At 41.0% G+C, this 21,511-nt stretch overlaps 1 protein-coding gene across 16 annotated transcripts in view; it reads right to left on the reverse strand.

Moving 5' to 3' along the window:
- NAP1L1 (nucleosome assembly protein 1 like 1) overlaps positions 1-12,384 on the reverse strand; it is a 30,586-nt gene extending 18,202 nt beyond the window's left edge. For 4 of the 16 annotated variants that reach the window (XR_011433562.1, XM_070254049.1, XM_023631480.2 and 1 more), the window contains exons 1-3: positions 11,934-12,208; positions 7,751-7,790; positions 3,513-3,549 (exon numbers count right to left, since the gene is read on the reverse strand). Coding sequence is in view for 11 of the 16 variants with exons in the window: in XM_070254049.1 (XP_070110150.1) it covers positions 3,513-3,529 (17 nt within the window). In the remaining 5 variants the exon portion in view is untranslated. Of the gene's footprint in view, positions 1-3,512; positions 3,550-7,750; positions 7,791-11,933 lie in introns of all 16 variants that reach the window. The other 12 variants (XR_011433561.1, XR_011433560.1, XM_023631481.2 and 9 more) reach the window with 5 other exon arrangements.
- Positions 12,385-21,511: the final 9,127 nt, after the last annotated feature.

Raw genomic sequence — 21,511 nt, forward strand, 5'->3', positions numbered from 1 at the left:
AAGTATAAAAAAGGCCAACTGTATTCTGCCAGCAAAATTTATGTTCCTGTCAAGTAAGAAAAAAAAAAATCAGCCCTCCCAAGAGAAATACAGAATACTTCTGGACTATCTTTGACTTAGTACAAAGGTAAGCATATGTAGAGTTAAGGGCCCCTAACTAAAAAACATGAAACAGCTCCAGCGTCATTTCATTCAATTATTTATTGAACATCTAAATCTTAATGCTTTAAAGCAGGCGTCCACAAACTAGGTCACATGGGCAAATCCAGCTCACTACTTCTTTTGTAAATAAAGTTCTATTGGAACACAGCCACATTAAGTCCTTTATGTACTGTCTAGGGTAGCTTTCGCACTACAACAGCACAGCTGAGTAGCTGAAACAGCGACCATGCAGTCCCAAATACCTAAAGTATTTAGGATCAGGTCCTTTACAGACAAAGTTTGCTGCTCCTGCTTTAAAGACCAAGAATGCCCTCTTCCTCCCACCCTCCTAGGGCTCACAGCCATGCAAAATTAAATAATGGGGGGAAGGAGGGCGTGGGCAAGGAGTCAACTATCACAACCAATTTATTCTTTTTTCAAATATTAAAACAAAATAAGGTTCCAAGGTTAAGATGGGAGATTGCACATACTCCTCCAATCTTAATCCTTCCAAAACCCCCACTAGAATTCTGACAAAGGAGTTTTCAAACACACACTGAAGGACAAGGAGATAAAAGCAGCAACTTCACTGAGAACTGAAATCCAAGTTAGCAGTGGGGAAAGCTGAAAACCAGCCCAAACACAGAATCTTAAAAAGGACACTTTCGGAAGCAAGGCTGGGAGATGAAAGTGGATAAAAACAGGAAGTACTAAGCAAAAACTGAGAAGCAGGTTAAATCCTCAGATCTTCTCCTTCATTCTGAAGTATGGCAGTTTCTGGTTAAACAGAGCTCAGACTAGAGGACCAGAGATACAGTTAGAGTATGAGACACAGTACAACATACACATTAGATAGAATGCTGAATGTAGAGACCCCTTCCTAGCCACCTGCTCCTAATTTAGCTCTTGGAACAGTGGAAGTCAGATCTTTACCCTGACCCTCTTCACTGGGGTATCTGACCGGCCCAGGAAAAAACACCATCTCGACAGTGGGGATTCTCACAACAAATGCCCACCCTGATGACTACATTAAAATCCTAAATGGACAAGCCCCTCTGCCCAACACTCAAATTTTCCAATCAAGTTTTCTAAAACATTCTTTAATTGTGCACTCCTCCCCCCCCCCCCCGCCCCGCTCTAATCTTAATGAGCAGACAACCAAGTATAACCTCCTATTTGAGGAAAGCTGTTACACTGAGACCAAAACAAAAGAGGAAAAAAAAATTTAAGAGCAAACAGACTACAGAGGGGAAAGAAACATCCAGAGGGGAGATTACAACCAATGAAACAAGATGATGATGCTATAAAACAGGAACAGGAGCTCTTGAAAATTAAAACGAGAAATTTACAAACTCAATACAAGAGTTAAAAGATAGTTTCTTCAGCTGTGCCCAGAAAGAAGCGCAGAGACAAAGATGGAAAATAGGACAAAAGGTAAACAGAAGAACCAGTCTGATATACAACATAACAGGAGCTCCAGAAAGAGAAAACGGAAAGAAGACCACCAACAAAATAAATCAAGAATTCCCCCCAGAACTGAAAGCCACTGAGCTGCCAGACTAAAAGGGTTCACTACCGAATGCCTAACACAAGAGATAAAAAAAGACCTGACAAGGAAAATTTCTCAACTCTAAAGCCAAAGCAGCTTCCAGAAATAGCTATCTATATAGGTATGTTTTTTAAAAAAAGTGCCACATACAAATGATCAAGAATCATAATGACTCTGAACTTCAACACAGCAACACTGGAAGCAAGGTGACAACAGAGCAATGCCTTCAAAATTCTGAAGAAAAACGATTCCCAAATTAGAATTCTGTACCCAAACTATCAAGCATAAGGGTAGAAGAGTCAGTCATGCCATATCTCAAAATAATTTACTTCCCTTGTACTCTTCAAAAAAGGTACTAAAGAAGCAAAAAAGAAAACATTGGATGCAGCTGGATGCAGCAAAGAGCAAACCCAAGAAAGGAGAAACAAAAGGAAACCCCAGGAAGATAGTAAAATAGATCCATGATGACAACTGTGTAACCAAGGTTAAGCAATTCAGATTGGAGCAGTGTGATTCAGGAGATAATCACTTTGACAGCCATTATCAATAAAATGCCTGCTGCCACTCCTCCATCTTTTTATGCTGAAGACAGCATGCAAGGGAGGATTAGCCACTTTCTTATATGTACTGTCACACTTAACGACAGGGATATATTCTGAGAAATGCGTCGTTAGGTGATTTCATCATTGTACGAACGTCACTGAGTGTACTTACACAAACCTAGATGGTACAGCCTACTACATACCTAGGATTATACTCAGATTAGTATAATATTATGGGACCACTGTCATAAATGCAGTCTGCCTTGACTGAAATGTTATTATGTGGCATGTCACTGTACTTGAACGTGCTGCCCTTGTGCTACTTTCCCGCCCTCCCACCTCCATGCTCCGCTGCCTACCACAGCTGTAGATAGTCACATCATACCCCTCTCCATCCCCATGTGTTGTTTTAAACTACTCCTGAGTTGGCAGACTACTCTGAAATTACAAGCAACAGACAGTGCAGCTCATCCCATTCTCCCTGACCATATTTCTGCAAGACATCCATCCACACTAGAACTGACAGATGCCAACTTCATCCAGGATGGATGACCCTGCCCATTGCCTTCTCCAAAATAAGCCCTTCTAAAGCCTCAGGAAAGTTGAAGCCAGACTACGACCCACGTAGTCTCTTTTGCTTTTTATTTTCCTGCCTTGGCGCCTATAACTAACAGTGGTAATAGTGCTTTTTTCTTTACACAGCTAAGTTTGTGACTATTTCAAAATTAAACACTGATTAAGAATCTGTAGGTGGTAACACTCTAAAGAAAAACAAAGAAATGAATTAGACAAAAGCCAAGATAGTGCTTACACCTCTGGAGAGGTAAGGTGGAGGATGCAATTGAGAAGGGGCACACAGGGCTTCTAACAGTAATGCTCTATTTTTTTAACTTGTGTACAAGTGCCCTATTATTCTTTAAACTCTACATATACATTTTATACACTTTTTATCTTGTATGTAGGATACATTACAATGTAAGCAGTAAAATCTTTGGGAAACACAAATACGGTAAAAATGAATTCTACAAGTATTTATGATTATTGTGCTCAGCACTTTCCTAAGAATAAACACTGACAAATGGTTTACTATATTTATGACAGTGATTATATACACCACATTTTGTCTTAGATACACTGTACCCAACTTTTATAATAGTAGGTACTAAGCATTAGTCATTACCATATATTTTCATAATGCATAATTAGTACTGCTGTTAACTCTATCACAGCACAAAGTGATGCCAAATCTCTGAAAAAAGAACCAACTATCTGCCACTTACTTGTCAATGTCTGCCATGTTGTAAGAACTCCAAATATCTATGGAGAGAAACGTCAGTGTTAAAAAAAAAAAAAAAAAGCATATGATTTAATTAAAACCAATAAAAACATTTGAAGCCAAAATCCTTTAAATCAATACCACGTTGAAAACTATCCCAAGAAGAAACGTATACTCCCATTAAAAAAGTATCAGTGCTAAGAAGAAAAATCATGGAACACACAGACTTTCGTATTAGTCACCAAAGTAACTTTTCAGAGGATACTGCTTTAAAAAAGTAAGTTACTATTAGGCATTTACAATCTACGTGTAAGGACTTTTAGAATCGTAGTGTTAGCAAAGAAAGAGATGTATGCTAGCATCACAGAAAAGGAACAATAGAAAGGGTCTTTACTCAAATTCCTTGAACAACCACGAATGGCCAATTTTTGCTTAAATTTTTAGGCTACTCAGTACCCTCACAGAATAAATCCACCTCATTTTTAACAGTATTAATTCTTATCAAATTCATGTTAAAAAGCCAAAATCTGCCACCTACTGTACTCACTATGCAGCCCTCCTCAGAGGTCTTTTTAAAAAAAGTTTAATAATATTTGTATCAAATGTCAGCACTTTAAAATATTTAATAAGAGTTATAAAGCTCTGCATCCAATCTATTATCAAGTAAACCTTCCCCATCTTTTCAAATGTACCTCATGTCACATCACTGATCACCACCACGCACCCATCCAGCCTACCCTGGATATGCTGGCATGGTCAACAATGTAGACAGACTTGAATACTGTTACAATGCAGCAGAGCCAAGTTCTCTCACTGTAAGATTAGTATTGACTTAGAGAATACTGCTTTTAGAAAGCCAAAAGTTACAGGAAAATGTGTTCCATTCAGGCAGGAAAATGGCTGAACACCATAGGTGACGCACAGATTACTAAAAAAACACTTAAATCAAGCTTAGAATCACAGATTAAGTTTCTATCTTTTAAAAATTAAAACATTATTCTTTAACTCAAAAAATGTTACAAGATGTGATTCCTCATACCAACAGGCTTAACATGCTTATTACTTACGGAGTTAAGAGTTACCGAGTCAGGTGCTAATATTTGGAAGAGTACTGCCTCTGATCCAACATTCATCCTTTAGACAAATTATAAAGGAGAGATTTCTTCCTATTTTTAAGTATCTTTTATTTGCCTTAAATAATTTCTCATTGCATTGATAAATTTCTCTACTGATGCTGAGTAATTACCCAGCATTAACCAAAATAACACAGCCAAAAATTAAGAAGAAAAATTAATTCAACAAGAAAAATATTGAATCTTATTCACCAAAGAAACGCCAAGGGGGATTCTACTTTATCAAATCAGCAAGGGTTTTCTTTTAACACAAGGAAAATTGTGGTGAATATGCACTCTTAAATATGGCTAGTATTCCTAAAAACTATTACCCTTCTGGATAGCAACTTGGGCACAGGAGTAGCAAAAGCCTTAAATATGCCCATCTCCAGTATCATTCACTTATGAGAATCTATGATGAAAAAAATTAAATGAAGAATCTAACGGCCTGTGCTTTTCACGTTCACCTAAAAGGTGGTTCCAAAAGCTTAGTTTTAACAAATCCTATACATCCTTTGGCTCTCAGCTCAAAAGTTTTACTTCTTCAAAGATGCCTTAGTTTGTAGTTGTTAATCAGTCTGATTATCTGACTAAGGTCTGTCTTCCCCAACTGATCAGACACTGATCAGACAAGATTCACCATTACAGGGATTATACTCCCTTTTGCCAACACTGCCACTACATCCTTCAGGGTATGTATACATACATATGTACACACAGATACACACACGAAGTGTATATGTGTATATATACACATATATGTCAGCCTCAATTAATTCTTAATTCAACAAAAATAAAATTAGTATATACAGCAAGGAATGTGCATACAATGGAATGCTTTGCAGTCAAAATGAAGCAGATCTCTGAGTTGATATGGAAAGAGCACCAAGGCAGGGGGGTAAAGGATGTATGGCAAAATCCATCTGGATATGAAAATATATATGAATATGCATACTCATATATGCACATACTTTCTTATGAATAAAACATTTCTGGAAAAATACACCAGAAACCTACCAGTAGTTACCTATAAGAAAAAAAAGATTGGGAGTAAAGGAGAACTTATATTTCCTTCCACATTACTTGGTTTTCCCATACACAGTTATGTATTTAAGAACATTCTGGAATTTGCTGAGTTGAATATACAGTGTCTAGTAAACCCAACAACTATCAAAAATACGAAACAAAAAAATCTCCCAAAACTCCTAAATTCAAATATTTATAACATCTAACGTGTTCACAGAAGAATGTCTACACTGCTACTCTCAGGGTCCACTAAGTGGCATTACAATTAGAATTCAAACTCTCATTATGGGATTCTTTTCATTCTCTATTAAAAAGGATTCAAGACAGAATAGCATGGCATTTACTTCTTCAGAGATGGCCTCTCCAATCTGCCCAACCTGGCTAAATTAGATTTCTTGATTGTACGCACTTTTGTTTTTTAAAGTAGGCCTAATTTTGTAGTCAGATTATTTGGTTTGACACCAGCTTTGCAGCAATCTAGCTCAGGCAAACCAAATCCCAGCTTTATTTCATCATCTACAAAATGCAGGAAAACACTGTTGCCTCACTGGATTGTTCCCATAAGAAGCAAATTCATGTAAAACACTTAACTTGGAGTTGATACCTAGTAAGTACTCAACAAACGTAAGCTATTTTTTCATTTTGTCCATTTTGAATTATCCTTAGCATCAGGTCAGTGTTTCTGCAAAATAATCAGCTCAGATAGTAATTAAGATGTTAACGCTAGGGGAAACTGAGTAAGGGGCATATGGGAACTCTCCAAACTATCTCTACAACTTTTCTATAAATCTAAAACTACAAATAAGTTTGTTTTTTAAAAAAGAGATTCCCACACCCAGATTCTGAACCAACAGGTATGAGGAAGTGGACCCAAAAATCTGCATTCTAAACAAGAAACCCTGCTTCTGAGGCAGGTGGTCTCAGATAATCAGATCACATTGAGAAACACAGGTCTGGGTTAACATCTACATTAATTTTTTTACTTCAGTCAACAACATTAAATAGAATGAATGAGAATTTTATTTATCAGACATGAAATCGTTTTCTAAGAGATCTGAAGAATTTCCATTCTGGTAACGACAAACTAGATTATGCAGACCAACTCTACCAATAAAAAAAATTGAAAGTACAGAATAAAATATTTGTTAAATCTTAAAAGCATGGAAAATGCTAAGATAGTAAGGAATCACTGACCCACAACTGAAGGCAAAACAAGAAGCAAAAGAATAAGCAGAAGGAAGCCACTTTTGCCCTGAGGGCAACTGGCAATCTCAAATGTGAACTCCTGGGGGCAGAAATCAAAAGCCCTGGACATACCCAGGGTAGAGAATCTTTACAGCAACCGTCCCAAATTAAGCGAGATCCCAAAGTCCTATATTCTCAGGGATAACAAACCAGTACTACTTGGAGAAAACTCCAAGATCACCACGTCAGTGTTGCCCCCAAAACCCCAAGCTATGACTCAAAGTGGTCTGTCTGACAGTGTTCCTAGGTACCGGCATATCCAAACATTAAGTGAAAGGCACCTTCATCCTAGACCTCAAATAATTTATACAAGTAATTTTCAAAAGCAATAGGGGAAAGAGAAAAGAACACAACAGAAACCAGTCTTATAAAGACTTAAATATTGTCAAAAAGACCATAAACAAACTTATAACTACAAACATACACAAAAACAACCATGATCACTAAGTTTGAAAACAGTGTCTGCAGCAGTATTGGCAAGGAACAGTCATCTCTTAAAGGTGATACAGCAAATTTGGCAAATAACTAAATAAAGCTTCTAGAAAGAAAAATAACAGACATTAAACTAAATGGGCATGTTTAACAGTAGACTAAACACAGCTGGAGAGAGAATTAGGTGAGTTGGAAACAAGCTTAGAAGAAATCTTCCAAAATATGGCCTAAAGGATCGAAAGTACTGAAGTTGGAAGACATTTTAGGATTCAATAAAGTTTAACAATGATTTAACACAGGTTCTAGGAGTAGAGTAGAGAATGGGCAGAATATTTAAAGAAATTAACAGCTAAAAATCTTCCAGAACTAATGGAAGACAGCCGTACATATCCCAATCAGGATAAATAAAAAAGAAATCCACACTTACATCAGGCAGTGAAAAGGCAAGACACTAAAGACAGAAGTCACTGCAAAAGTAAAGAGAGAAAAGACTTAGATTAACTTCAAAGGCACAAGACTGACAGCCGTTTTCTCTTCAATAATATATACCAAAAGACAAGAGAATATGCTGTCATGCTCAATGTGCTGAAAATAACGAGGATCTTAGAATATTATACCCAACCAAAGCATCCTTTTAGAAAGAAGGTAAAATGGATACTTCCAGGCAAAAATACCTCCAGCACTCTAATAAATTCTGTAAGCATGTTGTTCAGGCAGAAGGCAAGTGATCCCAGACAGAGAGTCTAAGATAAAAGAAACGAGGGGCAAAAAGGATATATCTAAATAAATATTTTAAGAGAAATATTACCACTGTGTAGGGTGTTAAAAAATTAAAACTACCACAACATTAAGTCAGTGGTGAGGATAAGGGGGGGACAAAATGGATTAAAATACTCTAAAGTTCTTAAGTATACATGTAAGTTCCAAAAGATTAAAAACAGAACATACAGGGGCCGGGCTCATGGTCGAGTGGTTAAGTTCGCGTGCTCTGCTTCGGCAGCCCAGGGTTTCATGGTTCAAATCCTGGGCCAAGGACATGGCACCGCTCATCAGGCCACGCTCAGGTGGCATGCCACAACTAGAAGGTCTTATAATAGCTAGATGTCCAGACATGTGCTATCAAATAACTTATCATTCCAGTAAACCTGATTCTGAATAAGTTCTCCCTACTTTCAATGAGAAGTAAACAAAGCCAACATTTAAGGAGCCTACTTCTGTAAGGGACTCTTCTAGGCTTTCCTCTTATTTGCAGATAAAATATTAAGCAACCTGCTCAGTTAGCACATAAGCAGCAAGTGAAACTGGGAATTAAAACCTGACTTCCAACACCATGCCCAGTCCACTATTCCAAAAACTAAGTGCTTTCCCTGTCAGCCTACTGCTACACAGATTATACAGAAAGAACCCAATCATCTTACTGAAGTCGCCTTACAGAAGATGACTATTTCATGGTGAAATAATAAATAAAAAGTACAAATATTTTAAAGCAAGAGTTCAAAGGAACCAGTAATATCCCAAGAAGATTTCCCTGTATCTCAGACCTCATATCTAATTCCAAATGCACTTTAAACAAATCTGTATCAGACACTGTCCTATTAACATTTTTAGTGGTCCAGGGGACCCAGAACTTTATTTGGCTCCAACAAGACCTCCCAGTTAGAATACTTTATTCTCTATGTTCACTTTTTCACTTCAGGGATATCAACAGTCAACACAGAACTGACTTTTGCATTAGAGTCCCAAACACAACAGACTGCTACTTGAGAACGCTATCTTCTGTCCAAGGGATCTCCGAGTATTATCTGACCCAATAGCAGAGCAACATTACTGGGTCGGACTGTTATTTGGCAAAAATTTACCCAGCATTAACAAACAAAAACAATTTACTCACATGGAATATGTATCTGACATGCTGGAAGACCTTGTAACCATTAAGTGCCATACACTTTTCCTGGAAGCACAGTGAAACCCAGGCAAAAGTGCTTGTGAATTCCAAGCTGATGTACAGCCTAAGAGTTTAAGTCAAAGGAACTCTAAAACCAAAACAAAATCCTCCTCATAAATCAACACTACTCAGTTATGTCACCTTGGATAAGTCCTTTAACTGCTCTGTACCTCAGTTTCCTCATTAAAATGTTGATACTACCTGCCTCTAGCAGTAAATGAGTTAAAACTCTGCCTGAATAATCACTTAGTAAGTGCTGTTAATATTATTTACCCCTGTTGTGCTCTTCTGTACCCTCTTTACCTTAGAAAACAACTCAAAGTAATAAGCTCTTCAAAATTACAGCCCCCTTTCCCAATAAAAATCAAAATGTACAAAACTTCTGAACAAGTGAACAGGCATCAAGTTATGCAGCAGTAGAAGGCAGAGCCGGTAAGCAGAAGTCTGGAGGCCACATTCTGCAGTAAGCCCACGAATGGGATCTCCTGGCCTGCGGGCAATGTACTTACCTTACAAGGCTGAGCGAAAGCCACAGCACTCCCTTCGTAAACCCTACTCTGCCCAACAAGGGGAGAACAACAACTTCAGATGAAGTCAGGAGGAAAAGGGACTCAGTAGTCACTATTCTCATAGGATCTGTCATGGAAGGAAAACTGTAAATACTACTCTACTTGCCCCACTTTCTTTTTCTTCTCAGCACTCATCACAGCTCGACATCTTACATTCAGTCCACCAATTCGTCTGTCTGGCTCACGACATGATAAGATACGTCCAAATAGGTGCTAACATATTTACTCAAAGAATCAACTAAGAACACGAGTAATTACAGGTCTGATTAGACTGAAGGATGTGAATAGACCGATCATTAGTTTTCTAAAGTGATCAGGATTCATTCTCTGTAATCTTATCTTTCATTAATATTTCAAACTTACAATCAAGCAAAAAAAAAATGAACAAAGTAGTATTTTTTCTGACATTTTCATACGTCTAAGTCAAACAGATTCGGCCTCTTTCAGCACCTTATCCTACAAAAGGATTCTACTGAATACATTTTTGGGAGTTTAGAAGCAAATCGGTCACCTACAGACAATATGGGAAAATTGAATAAGTAATAAAATAAGCAATAGCATTTTTAATTAAATTAGTTCAGGTACAAGTATCGGGTTTTTTGTTTTCTCTTTAATTTCTAGAGTGTGAGAACAGTCATGTGCCACATTTAGTAATTTAGTATTAGCTTAATAATTTTCTGTCAATAAGTCCAATATCAAAAACAGGTACTTTGCAACAGACAGAATTTAGAAAGATTTTCAAACTGGTAAGGTGAATTTTTAAAAAATTTTATTTATCAAATTAACTATCACTAACCTGAAAAGATAGATAAAAAGTCAAGGTTTTTACAATGATAGATGTCCAAGTCGACCAACTGAATGTTTAGTTCCATCTATCCTCCAAAGGACCAGTCTCGAGTAAATCACACATTTTAGGTTTGGGCCCCTAATCTGAACTCGGACAACTCTGAACGTGCATGAGACAAGAGTTCCAGAAGACCACCGTAAACCTCATTTGCCTCCCGTCAGTTTTACAAAGTTATTCTATATATAAAGTTTCTCCCTTATCCAGTCAAAGCTAAGGTGTGTCACTTCCTAAGTAAAGAACTAATATTAATTAGAGCTGACCAAAAAAAGGACGTGAATTGTGATGTGAAAAGGTATTTCGATGCCACCTATTTTTCAAAAATGGCAAATGTCGTTTCCAAGCGCAGCGCCTCCAGAGCGCCGGGCCGGCGCCAGGGCGAAGGGAGGGCGGAGGGCCGCGGCCCCCGGGCCCCCAGGCCGCCGGCCCACCCTCCCGGACAAGCGGCCGCGGCCGGGAAGGCCCCGCCGCCGGAGCCCGCGCCCCACGGCCGGAACCATGGGCAGGGCAGCCATCCGTGAGCGAGCAACACAGGTCCTGAAGGATTAAAGGCATCTCGGGCCAAATCCTTTCTCTCCATCTTGGAACCGTCCAGAGGATGGGACTGACTAGGATCAAGCGTCCCCAAAGAAACACTCTGGTCAAGGCAACCATCCCAATTCTGCCCGCACTGGAAGCGCACAAAAAGACCTTTGTCAGCAGCAGCTAACCCAGCGCGGGGGCCGGCTCCCCAAGGCCCGCGCCTCCGCCGGAGGCGGCCAGTGAGGCCGGGCAGAGCCCCCGCTCGTCCCACCGCGGCCCGGCACCAAAGTCGGCCCGCGGCGTCCGCGGCCACGTGTCGAGGGGCCCGCGGGCTCCGGCGCGCCGCCCCTCCCGCCCGCCCGCGGGCCCCGCGCCCCCGCCGTTCTCGCCAGCCCCCGCGGCCTCGCTCAGAGGGCTGTTTGGAGGCAGCGGGGCAGCGCCTCGAGCCGCTCGCTGCGGCGCGGCCGCCTCCTCAGGGCGCCGGGCGTCGCCGCCGTCCGCGCGGAGAGACGGCGGGCCCCGGCCCACAGGCCGCGCCGACCCCGAGTCCCCTCAGCCGTCCCCAGGGAGCGCGCCGGCCCGCCCGGGGCCCTCAGGCTGCGGGCCCGAAAGGCCACGGCCGCTGCGGCTCGGCCCCCGGAGGCCCGGCGGCCCCGCGCTCGGCCCGGCCCTCCCCTCCCCGGCCGCTGGCCGCCCCTCGCGCCCCTTCCCTTCAGGCCCCGTCCGTTACCAGCGGCGAGCGCGCAGAGCCAAGCGGCCGGAGCTGCGCAGGCAGTGACTCAGGGCGGCGGCCAGAGGAGCAGGAGGCGGCGCCGCGAGCAGATGGCGCTAAAAAGACCCGAGAGCCCGCCGCTGGCGCTCATATACAATTAGCGTCAGCACGCAGGGACCGCTCCGCGCCCGCCCCCGGCCTCGCCGTCGCCTAGCAACGCGAGCAGGAGGCGGGTCCAGGGCGGGTTGCCTAGCAACAGAACCGTCCTTCTTCCCTGACGACCTCCACATCCTGCGCGCTGCGCTCGGGTTCCCCGGGTTCCCGCCCCCGCCCCCTACGACGCGCCCTGCCATCTCTTTTTCTCCCCGCTGTTCTGGAAGGGAAATCTCAGCTCCTTCTGCCCCCGGGAAGGGCCCTGACCTGCGCGCCTCGGCCGCGGCCCGCCTCGCCCCCTCGGCGTGTTGCGGGCGGGGGCGAGGGCGGGCGCCGCTGCCCAGGGCGGGCCCGCGGCATCCTGACGGCCGCGCTCTTCCGTTCCTGTCCCTGTCCGGGCCTCGTTCCTGCGGCTCCCCGGTCCCCGGTAACCATTTTTTCTGTCCCCGCCCATTTTTCCCCCTTAAGAACAACAGTTCTTTCCTCCTGACCGCCTCGGCGGCGTCTTCTACCGGTTTTGCTTCTCCTAACTCAGTGGGTCTCTGGGGCTTCCGCGGATGCCCTTCAAATCTACCCCTTTATCCTTTTATTTGATGTGCTATCCCTCCTTTCCTCGTTCTTTTGATGGGTGAAAAATGGCATATTTGTGTTTTCTCTGGATGGCTTATAACGAGGACACTCTGTTGTTTCATCCTTCTGAAAATGTAAGTCCTTAGGCCTGTGAAACCTCACTTGATGCTGGATTGACTAATAGTAACTCTTAAAACAGTGGTTCTCAAAGTGTGATCCGAGGGTCCCTAGACCCTTTGAATGGAGAGGTGAAAAGTATCTCCATAATAATAACGAAAACGTTAATTGGCCTTTTGCACTCTCTCTCTCACAAGTTGTGCAATGGCGTTTTCCAGGGCTGCATGACATGTGATATGGAAACATTGAAAACAAGCAAATATCAGAATACAGTCATCAGCTGTTAAACCAGACATTGAAAAGATTTGCAAGATGGTAAAACAATGCCACTCAACTCAGTTTTTTTGTTTGTTATACTTTTCATATAAAAGTACTCTTATGTTAACATTTAATTGGTGTATTGTTTTTAAATGAAACAGTAACTACTCTTGAAATTTCTTAATTTTAATTTCTAATATAAATATCAGTATCTATAATGCACATAAAAGTTCTTTGGTGTCCTCAATTTTAAGCTTATAAAGAGGTCCTAAGACCAAAAGTTTTGAGAACCTAGTGTTGCATTCCTTGAAACTTCAAACTGCCTGGAATCATCTGTTGTAATCCTCACGCTTAGCAACTCACTCTATTCCATTTTAGAGAGACGGTTTTTTTCCTTGGCACTTCCCAACCTCATTGATATTAGTTGCCTTTCCCACTCTATGCTGCAGGTGCCTCAGTTTACCTATTCATTATGGTTCTTCATATTTGACTCTTGTTTTTCTCAACCTTCTTTCTTCATGTATGTCCTACTCAACAATGATGTAAGGCTAACAAGGATTATAGTAACATCAGTAATGGCTCCTCATGAAGAATCCACAATGTATAAACTAGGTGGACCAGTGCCCAATATATACATAAACTTGGCACTAATTTCAGTGGAACCCTCAAAAGTATTGCATTCTAATCAAAGCTATGCACAGTGCAACCTAATTAGCATATTAAAATGAACTGCATAACTTTCACCTCCTTTCCATAAACCTTTGTGGTGGTAGAATTTAAGAGACCAAATTGAGAAGTTAGCCTTTGTGAGGACTTTTATCCCACTCCAGGGAGCCTCACCAATTTCAGGCGCTGACACTTCACACCCATCCCCATATTTAAGGGCTTATCATGACCAGTTTATATTCCCTCTTTCCCCTTTTCTCGAGCCTCCTCTTCCTTCCTCCAGCTTCCTCCTCCCCTTCTTTCAGTGTATCCAGTCAATCTAAGAAACAAAACACCTCGGGGGGCCAGCCCACTGGTGCAGCGGTTAAGTTCGCACGTTTCGATTCTCAGCGGCCTGGGGTTTGCCGGTTCGGATCCTGGGTGCGGACATGGCACCACTTGGCACACCATGCTGTGTTAGGCGTCCCACATATAAAAGTAGAGGAAGATGGGCACGATGTTAGCTCAGGGCCAGGCTTCCTCAGCAAAAAGAGGAGGACTGGCAGTAGTTAGCTCAGGGCTAATCTTCCTCAAAAAAAAAAAAAAAGAAACAAAACACTAATAAATTACTGATAATGCAGGCCTTTTAATGTGATCTTTTGAACCACAGTTTGTCGATCTAAACCTCTACCTTTTAAGTTCAGGGAAGGCCTATCATTTATGCATTCATTCAACAAATATTTGTATGTTCGGAACGGCTTGAGACACTGGAAATACAGCATTGAGGAAGAAGGATAAGATTTTTGATTTTATTGAACTTATGTTCTAGTGAGGTGGGGCAAGTGATAGACAAGTAATGAAATAATTTTAGATATTAGTAAGTGAAAGAGCTGTGAAGAAAATAAAATAAGACAAAGGGGTAGAAGGTGACTGACCTGAAGATACCAGTGAGCTTTTCACATGGACCCCCTTAGATCCCAAATCACACCATGTATTAACTCATCTAATTTAATTACAATAAATGGTGGCTCTGATCACTGATCTTGGACCCTGCTAAACTTTCAGTAAAGTTGCCTTTTCCTTCAGGCCCCATTATTTGTGTTAGTAGATTTTTATAGCCCTAGTGGTTCAGAAATGTGGCTTTGGAATCGAGCAGCCCAAGTTCCATCCTAACTTTGTTATGAAATTTTAAACAATGTTTAAGTTGCCTAACACTGTACCTGACATATAGTAAACACGCAATAAAATCTAAACAATATAAATCTCTTCATGAGGTTTTGTTTATTTAAAGGTTGAGGGAACTCCCCTGAAGTCTCCTAATAGTATCTGACACTATTTTTGAGAAATATTTTATCAAAAGCTCTCTTATCAGAGGTCAGCCCCATGGCCTAGTGGTTAAGTTCAGCATGCTCCACTTCAGCACCCTGGGTTTGGTTACTGTGCACAGACCCATGCAGCTTGTCAGTGGCCATGTTGTGGCAGCAACCCACATACACAATAGAGGAAGATTGGCGCAGATGTTAGCTCAGGGCAAATCTTCCTCAGCAAAAAAAAAGCTATCATAAATTTAAAACATGTTTTCCTGAGCTGAAAGAATCTACACTGACTACCACAAAAGGAATATCTTCCACATTTCTAAATACTGGATACAGACCTTATACAGATTGAGACAAGTTGATGACAGAGACAACGTCTTAAATGTGCTTGTGTCTGTATTTCAGCCCCTAAGTAGTAAAAAAGTGCGTAGACTTGAAAGTCAGACAGGCGTAGGTTCATCCCAACACTGACCCTGCAAAAGTCCTTATGCACTTTGACCCTTGGGCTTCCCCATCTGAGAAGTGTGTTAATGATTCTAATGAAACTTACCTCTTCATTAGCAGGCAGCAGAGAAATGTACGTAAGCCCCCAGAGCAACGACTTGCACTTTAAGTACTCAGTAAATGTTTATTTCTCTCCCTTCCCAATTCATCAGTATGTAAAATGTCTAATGACACCAACAATATTCATCTAGAAACTGCACAAATTATATTTAAATAACTTAGGGGCCGGCCCGGTGGCACAGCAGTTAAGTGCGCACATTCCTCTTCTGTGGCCCAGGGTTCACCAGTTCAGATCCCCGGGGGCCGACATGGCACTGCTTGGCAAGCCATGCTGTGGTAGGCATTCCACATATAAAGTAGAGGAAGATGGGCATGGATGTGAGCTCAGGGCCAGTCTTCCTCAGCAAAAAGAGGAGGATTGGTGGCAGATGTTAGCTCAGGGCTAATCTTCCTCAAACCCAAAAAATTTTTAAAAAGTAAAATAAATATCTTAGTTTTGAATCTGGTTGGTTTTATTTTTCATTTTTTCCAAATAACTATATAAATGCAACATAAAATTAAAATTCCAGTAGGGAGTTGTGGATAAATTGCCTTAAATTTCTTCCTCTACATCCAAAAAAGAATTGATAGATTTTTTTGTTAGAAAATGTCTTTATTTTGCTATCAGTCTCAATTGAAGTTTTTATTGAAATGATTGTAGATTCACATGCAGTTGTACCAAATAACACAAAGAGATCCATCTCAACTTTACCCAGTGTACCACAATGGTAACAACAATCCACAGTCTTACTCAAATTTCCCCAACTTCACTTGGATCCACTTATGTGTGTTTGTGTGTTTAGTTCTCTACAATGTTGTCACATGTGTAAGTTTGCGTATCTGTCACCACAGGTGAGATACACAACAGTTCTCTCACCACAAGGATCCCTTATGTTGCCTTTTTATGATGGATTTTTTTTTCTAATTTACATGCCAAACATGGTTCTACCTTCCCAGATTTTACCTTTTCTCCTGTTTCTCACAAGTAGACCACTTAGGCAGAAAATAGGCCATTCCTTTATGTGGCTTCAATATTTCTTACCTGAAATATTTGCAACAGCCTTGCCATTGGTCTCCCTAATACCATTCTCCTACTCTTCTCTGATCTATGTTACCGAAGTCAGGATCTAAAATACAAGGCTAATCAAGTCTACTTTGTCATAAAACCTTCAATGGCTCTTGGAGGTCTTCATGACAAAATAAGGCCTGCAAAGCCCATCCCAGTCTCATTCCAGCCTATTTTTCTAGCCGCACCTCCCACTATCTGCTCTCGGAACCCCATAATGTATGACTTTGAGCTTCTCACCAGATCCTCAAGATGCCAAGAGTTTTCATGTTGCCTGCTCTCCCCTTCTACTTATCCTTCTATATCTAGTTTAAATTATCTTCTCTGGGGAACTTCTCTTACTCGCCAAGGCAGACTTGGCTGCACACTCCTGTCTGTTTTCAAACAACTCTTTTCTGTATGTATGTGTATGTGTTCCCATGTTTCTTTCTCCCCCAAGACACACTACACTAGATTGTTGCTTGCTACAGGGCAGTGTCCTTGTTTTTGTATACACCTGGCTTGGACAGTGACTAGCAGGGCAAAGGCTGTCAACAAATATTTGTTTGAGAGAATGAGATGAAAGAAAGGAAGAAAGCAAGGGAGGGAGGAGAAAGGAAAGAAACATGTCACATAAACAAACTGGAAGTCATACCACTTGATTAAATAATCCTTTGAAGACAGTTGCATCAGTTCCACATTTGTCGTAGAGTCTACGTAAGAAAATTTAACAATCTAGTCTTTGCAAGAAGATTTTTGGATGTAGTTTAGATAGTGTTTGGACTTTATTTTTCCTCATCCATGAAACAACTTGCCGGTAAAAAGAAAGTAAACAAACATTGAAATCTTTGAGATCATAATAAGTAAAAATAAATAAATCAAATGGTATTATTTGGAGACGATTGTAGTGTCCGTTCTCGGCAGAATTGATAGTGCGACGTGGTGGATGCACATCGCAGAGGATTATGCAGCAGAACGTCGAGTGCAATAGGACACAGCGATTCATCTGCAGAGTGCAGTGCATGCAAAATAAAACCACAGTTAGATATTATTGCACACCTGAGTCACTCAAATTAAAACAAACAAACAAGAAAATGGTACAAAATGCTGGTAAAGATGTGGAACAACAGGAACTCTCATTCATTGCTGGTATGAATGCAAAATGGTACAGTCATTTTGGAAGACAGTTTGGCAGTTTCTTGTAAAATTAAATATACGCTTACCATATGACCTAGCAGTCTCACTCCTGGGTATTTGCCCAAGTGAATTGAAAACTTATGTGCACACACAAAGCCTGGAGGTGAATATTTATAGTAACTTTATTCCTAGTTGCCAAAAACCGGAAGCAATGAAGATGTCTTTCCACAGGTGAATGGTTAAATGGTACAATGGAATGGAATACTATTCAGAAATAAGAAGGAACAAGCTGCTGTTCACTCCACAGCATGGATGAATCTCAGAAGCATTTTGCGAAGTGAAAGAAATCAGATTCAAAGGATGTAGATTGTATAATTCCATTTATATGACATATGGGAAAGGCAAAATGATAGGGATGGAAACATATCAGGAGTTGCCAGGGGTTCGGGAGCAGTGAAGGGTCGCCTCGAAAGGCGCTGCAGAGGCTGGGGCTGTTGAGGGTGATGGAAACGCCCTGTGCCCCACTTTGTACGCTTTGTAGCTCTGCACTTGATGTCTCTGTCAAAATCCATTTGTGGTATTCAAATTTTAAAAAACCAACTAGGATGCTGAAGGATCCTAGGATGGAATACAGACTATGACAAATTAATCTAACCGTATTACAAATGTGTACTACGACCTCATTGAAGGGGTGGGTAAAAAAGGAGCTGACTGTAGAAAACAGTGTTTTGACTAGATTCCATAAGGCTAAAGGCAAAAAGAGCTATATATAAACATTGTGTTCTATTTAGTAAATTTGTTTCTCATAGGGGTAAGTATTAGGAATTCCAAAACTAATTTACCTGCATACTGGGAAATCTGTATTAGTGTGCTAGGGCTGCCATAGCAAGTACCAGACTGGGTGGCTTAAGCAGAAATGTATTGTCTCATAGCTCTGGCGAATAGAAGTCTGCTTCAAGGTGTTGGCTGAGTTGGTCCCTTCTGAGGCCTTTCTCTTCGGCTTCTAGGTGTCCATCTTCTCCTGGTGCCTTCACTTTGTCTTCCCTCTGTGCATGTGTCTGTGTCCAAATTTCTCCTTCTTGTAAGGACACCAGTCATGTTGGGTAGGGCCCACCCTGATGACCTCATTTTAACTTGCTCACCTCTTACCTCTATAAAGACTGTCTCCAAATAAAGTCACATTATGAGGTACTGGGGGCTAGGACTTCCCCATAGGGACTTTGGGAGGACACAATTCACCCCATAATACTAGAGTCGAACAAATAAGTGAATAATTGTACACATAATGGGAGCCAGGTCTCTTATTATCAGAGAAAGAGTCACAAATAAGCACAGAGAGAAGGCTAAAATGAGCCCTGTGGTGCTGGATTAGGGCCAGAGATAGCAATATAAATTCACGTTTATAGACAGATAGATGATATAGCTAGCTAAGCATGTGCAGACAAAGGTTAGTATATATACATATATTTCCCAGCTCTGTCCAGTGAGAGGGCCGAGAAGCAGTGACGTTCCAGTAGCCATAAGCATGCCCAGCACCCAGATTTGGATTTCCAAATACCATTTTCCAAGAAAAGGAGAAATGGCTGATTCTAGGGTTAGGGAGGGAAAATATAAGATGAATCTGGAACATCTTATAGTGCCAGGAAGGAAAGAAGTTTGAAGAAAAGAAAAGAAAATGGTGGCGACATGTCAAAAGGACACAGGAACCAATCTGAAAGAGCTCTCAATGGCCAAAGCTGGAACAGTTTCAGCAACAAAATAGTGATAGTATTGGATTATAACTGAAAGAATAAAATAAATATCCATGAGTCCATAATGATATGAAAATTATTGAATAAATAAATGAACAGTGGAGAAGGGACAAATCTTCCTTATAGAAGAATTCCCAAGAATGTGTATGGATACCCCCCCCCTCCAGGAGGTGAAGATTGATCTCCTCCCCCTGAACTGTGGACTGGACTTAATGACTCACTTCCAGAGAAGAGTATGGAAAGGGAAAAATACTAACTTTATAGCAGAGAAACCTGGCAAACACCACCTCAACCAAACTGTTCAAAGTTGACATCATCAGTTGTGAGTCGTGTTAATATCACGTATTCCTTGATGTGATGGGGTGGGAATTAGTGCCCTCATTTAATTACAATGTACTAATTAAACGTACTGTGTACATTTGTACTAAATGTACAATGTACTAATTAAATACAAACATATATCAAACACATTATATGGGGGGTAGGAGTGAATGAGAGTGGAGAACAGAAATAAAAGGAATCAACTTATTGACCTAGATGGGTTTTATCTAGGACTGGGAGGAATTACAGGGTAAGTTAAAAAAAAAAAAGTGGAATGTGTGTACGCACCTTTTGCCAATACTAGACATTCAATATCTTTCATTTCTCGATATTCTATCTCTGCAGTATCAAATTGTGATTCATATCTTGAAAGGTTAGTTCTTAAAGCTGGGAGAAAAGAAGAGCAGTAAAATTGGATTTGTCATCAGTTGTAGCAGAATAACTTTGAGCAGTTGGAGGAAACTAGAGATAAAATATGGAAATAAAGAAAGATCTGGTCAACAGCAACACGAATAATAATCACTAACATTTACTGGATGTCTTCTATGTGTGAGCCACCGTTCCATGGAGTTTTACAAGTATTAGCTCATTTAATCCTCACAAGAACCCTAGGAGATGTTACTATCTCTGTGCTGTGGATGAGGAAATCAAGGTTCGGAGAGATTCAGGACCTGTGTCTACACCACACAGCCCATAAGTGGCAGAGTGAGGATTTGAATCCGGGGACCCTGGCCCCAGAGCCTGAGCCTGTAATTATATCTTGTCCAGTTAAATGCATAAGATGTCCCAGAATTTAAGGAACTCACTGTAAGGGGGACATAAACAGGCACTTACAACCCAATGTAAGTGCCAATAATAGAGAAGAGGGTATCAGAAAAGACGTCACAGAAGTGACAGCAAAAGCAAATCTTAAAGGGGAAGTAAGAGCTTGCTGTATGACAAGAACAGGACAGCATTCCTGGCAAGAGAACAGGCATATGGAAGAAGTTTTGTTCTAGTTGTTTAAGGTCGTGCAGGAAACACAGTCTGGAATGCAAAACGGCTCAAACAACGACTTCCGCCTTTGGCTGGGCATGGATTTCATATACAGAAAAACCCTAGCTAAGTCATGAAATGTGTTGGTATCAAGTATTCATCAATTCAATTGGGGCCCATCATCCTCACGACTTTCAGTTGCCAAACTGAACCTCTCACTCCAGAAATGTCACCCCTATTAGTAAAAAAATGCATTTACATAATTTCATACAATCAAAGTTGTAGTCTTAGGGGTCATGACCCAGATTACATCTATTTTCCAAAATCTCATGAAACAATCTCTTTTACAAACAGTTTGGAAAAATACATTACAAAACTCGAGAACAGAGTGAGAAACAGTAGGGGCAGAGGCAGGAATGACTAAGGCTTACATGCTGGGCATTGTTCTAAGTTGCCTACATGTTTTAGCTCATTTAACTCTCACAACAACCCTGTGAGGTAGCTCCTACTGTTACCACTATTTCATAGCTGAGGTATAGAGAGGGTAAGTAACTTATGCAGGATTGCAATCAGTTTAGTGACTGATGGAGCCAGGATTCAGTAAAATCAGGTAATTCCAGACTGAATAGAAAAGAGTGATGCTACTTTAATTCATTTCTTAATTCACCAAATGTTCTAGGATTGCCTAGATCAGTGGTCACAAACTCAAGTGTCTACAGCTGCCAGGCCAGGTACATACATCATGAAGTCAGCCAGGTGTGGGAC

The sequence above is a fragment of the Equus caballus genome, chromosome 28, assembly GCF_041296265.1.
Source record: "Equus caballus isolate H_3958 breed thoroughbred chromosome 28, TB-T2T, whole genome shotgun sequence".
Taxonomy (NCBI): domain Eukaryota; kingdom Metazoa; phylum Chordata; class Mammalia; order Perissodactyla; family Equidae; genus Equus; species Equus caballus.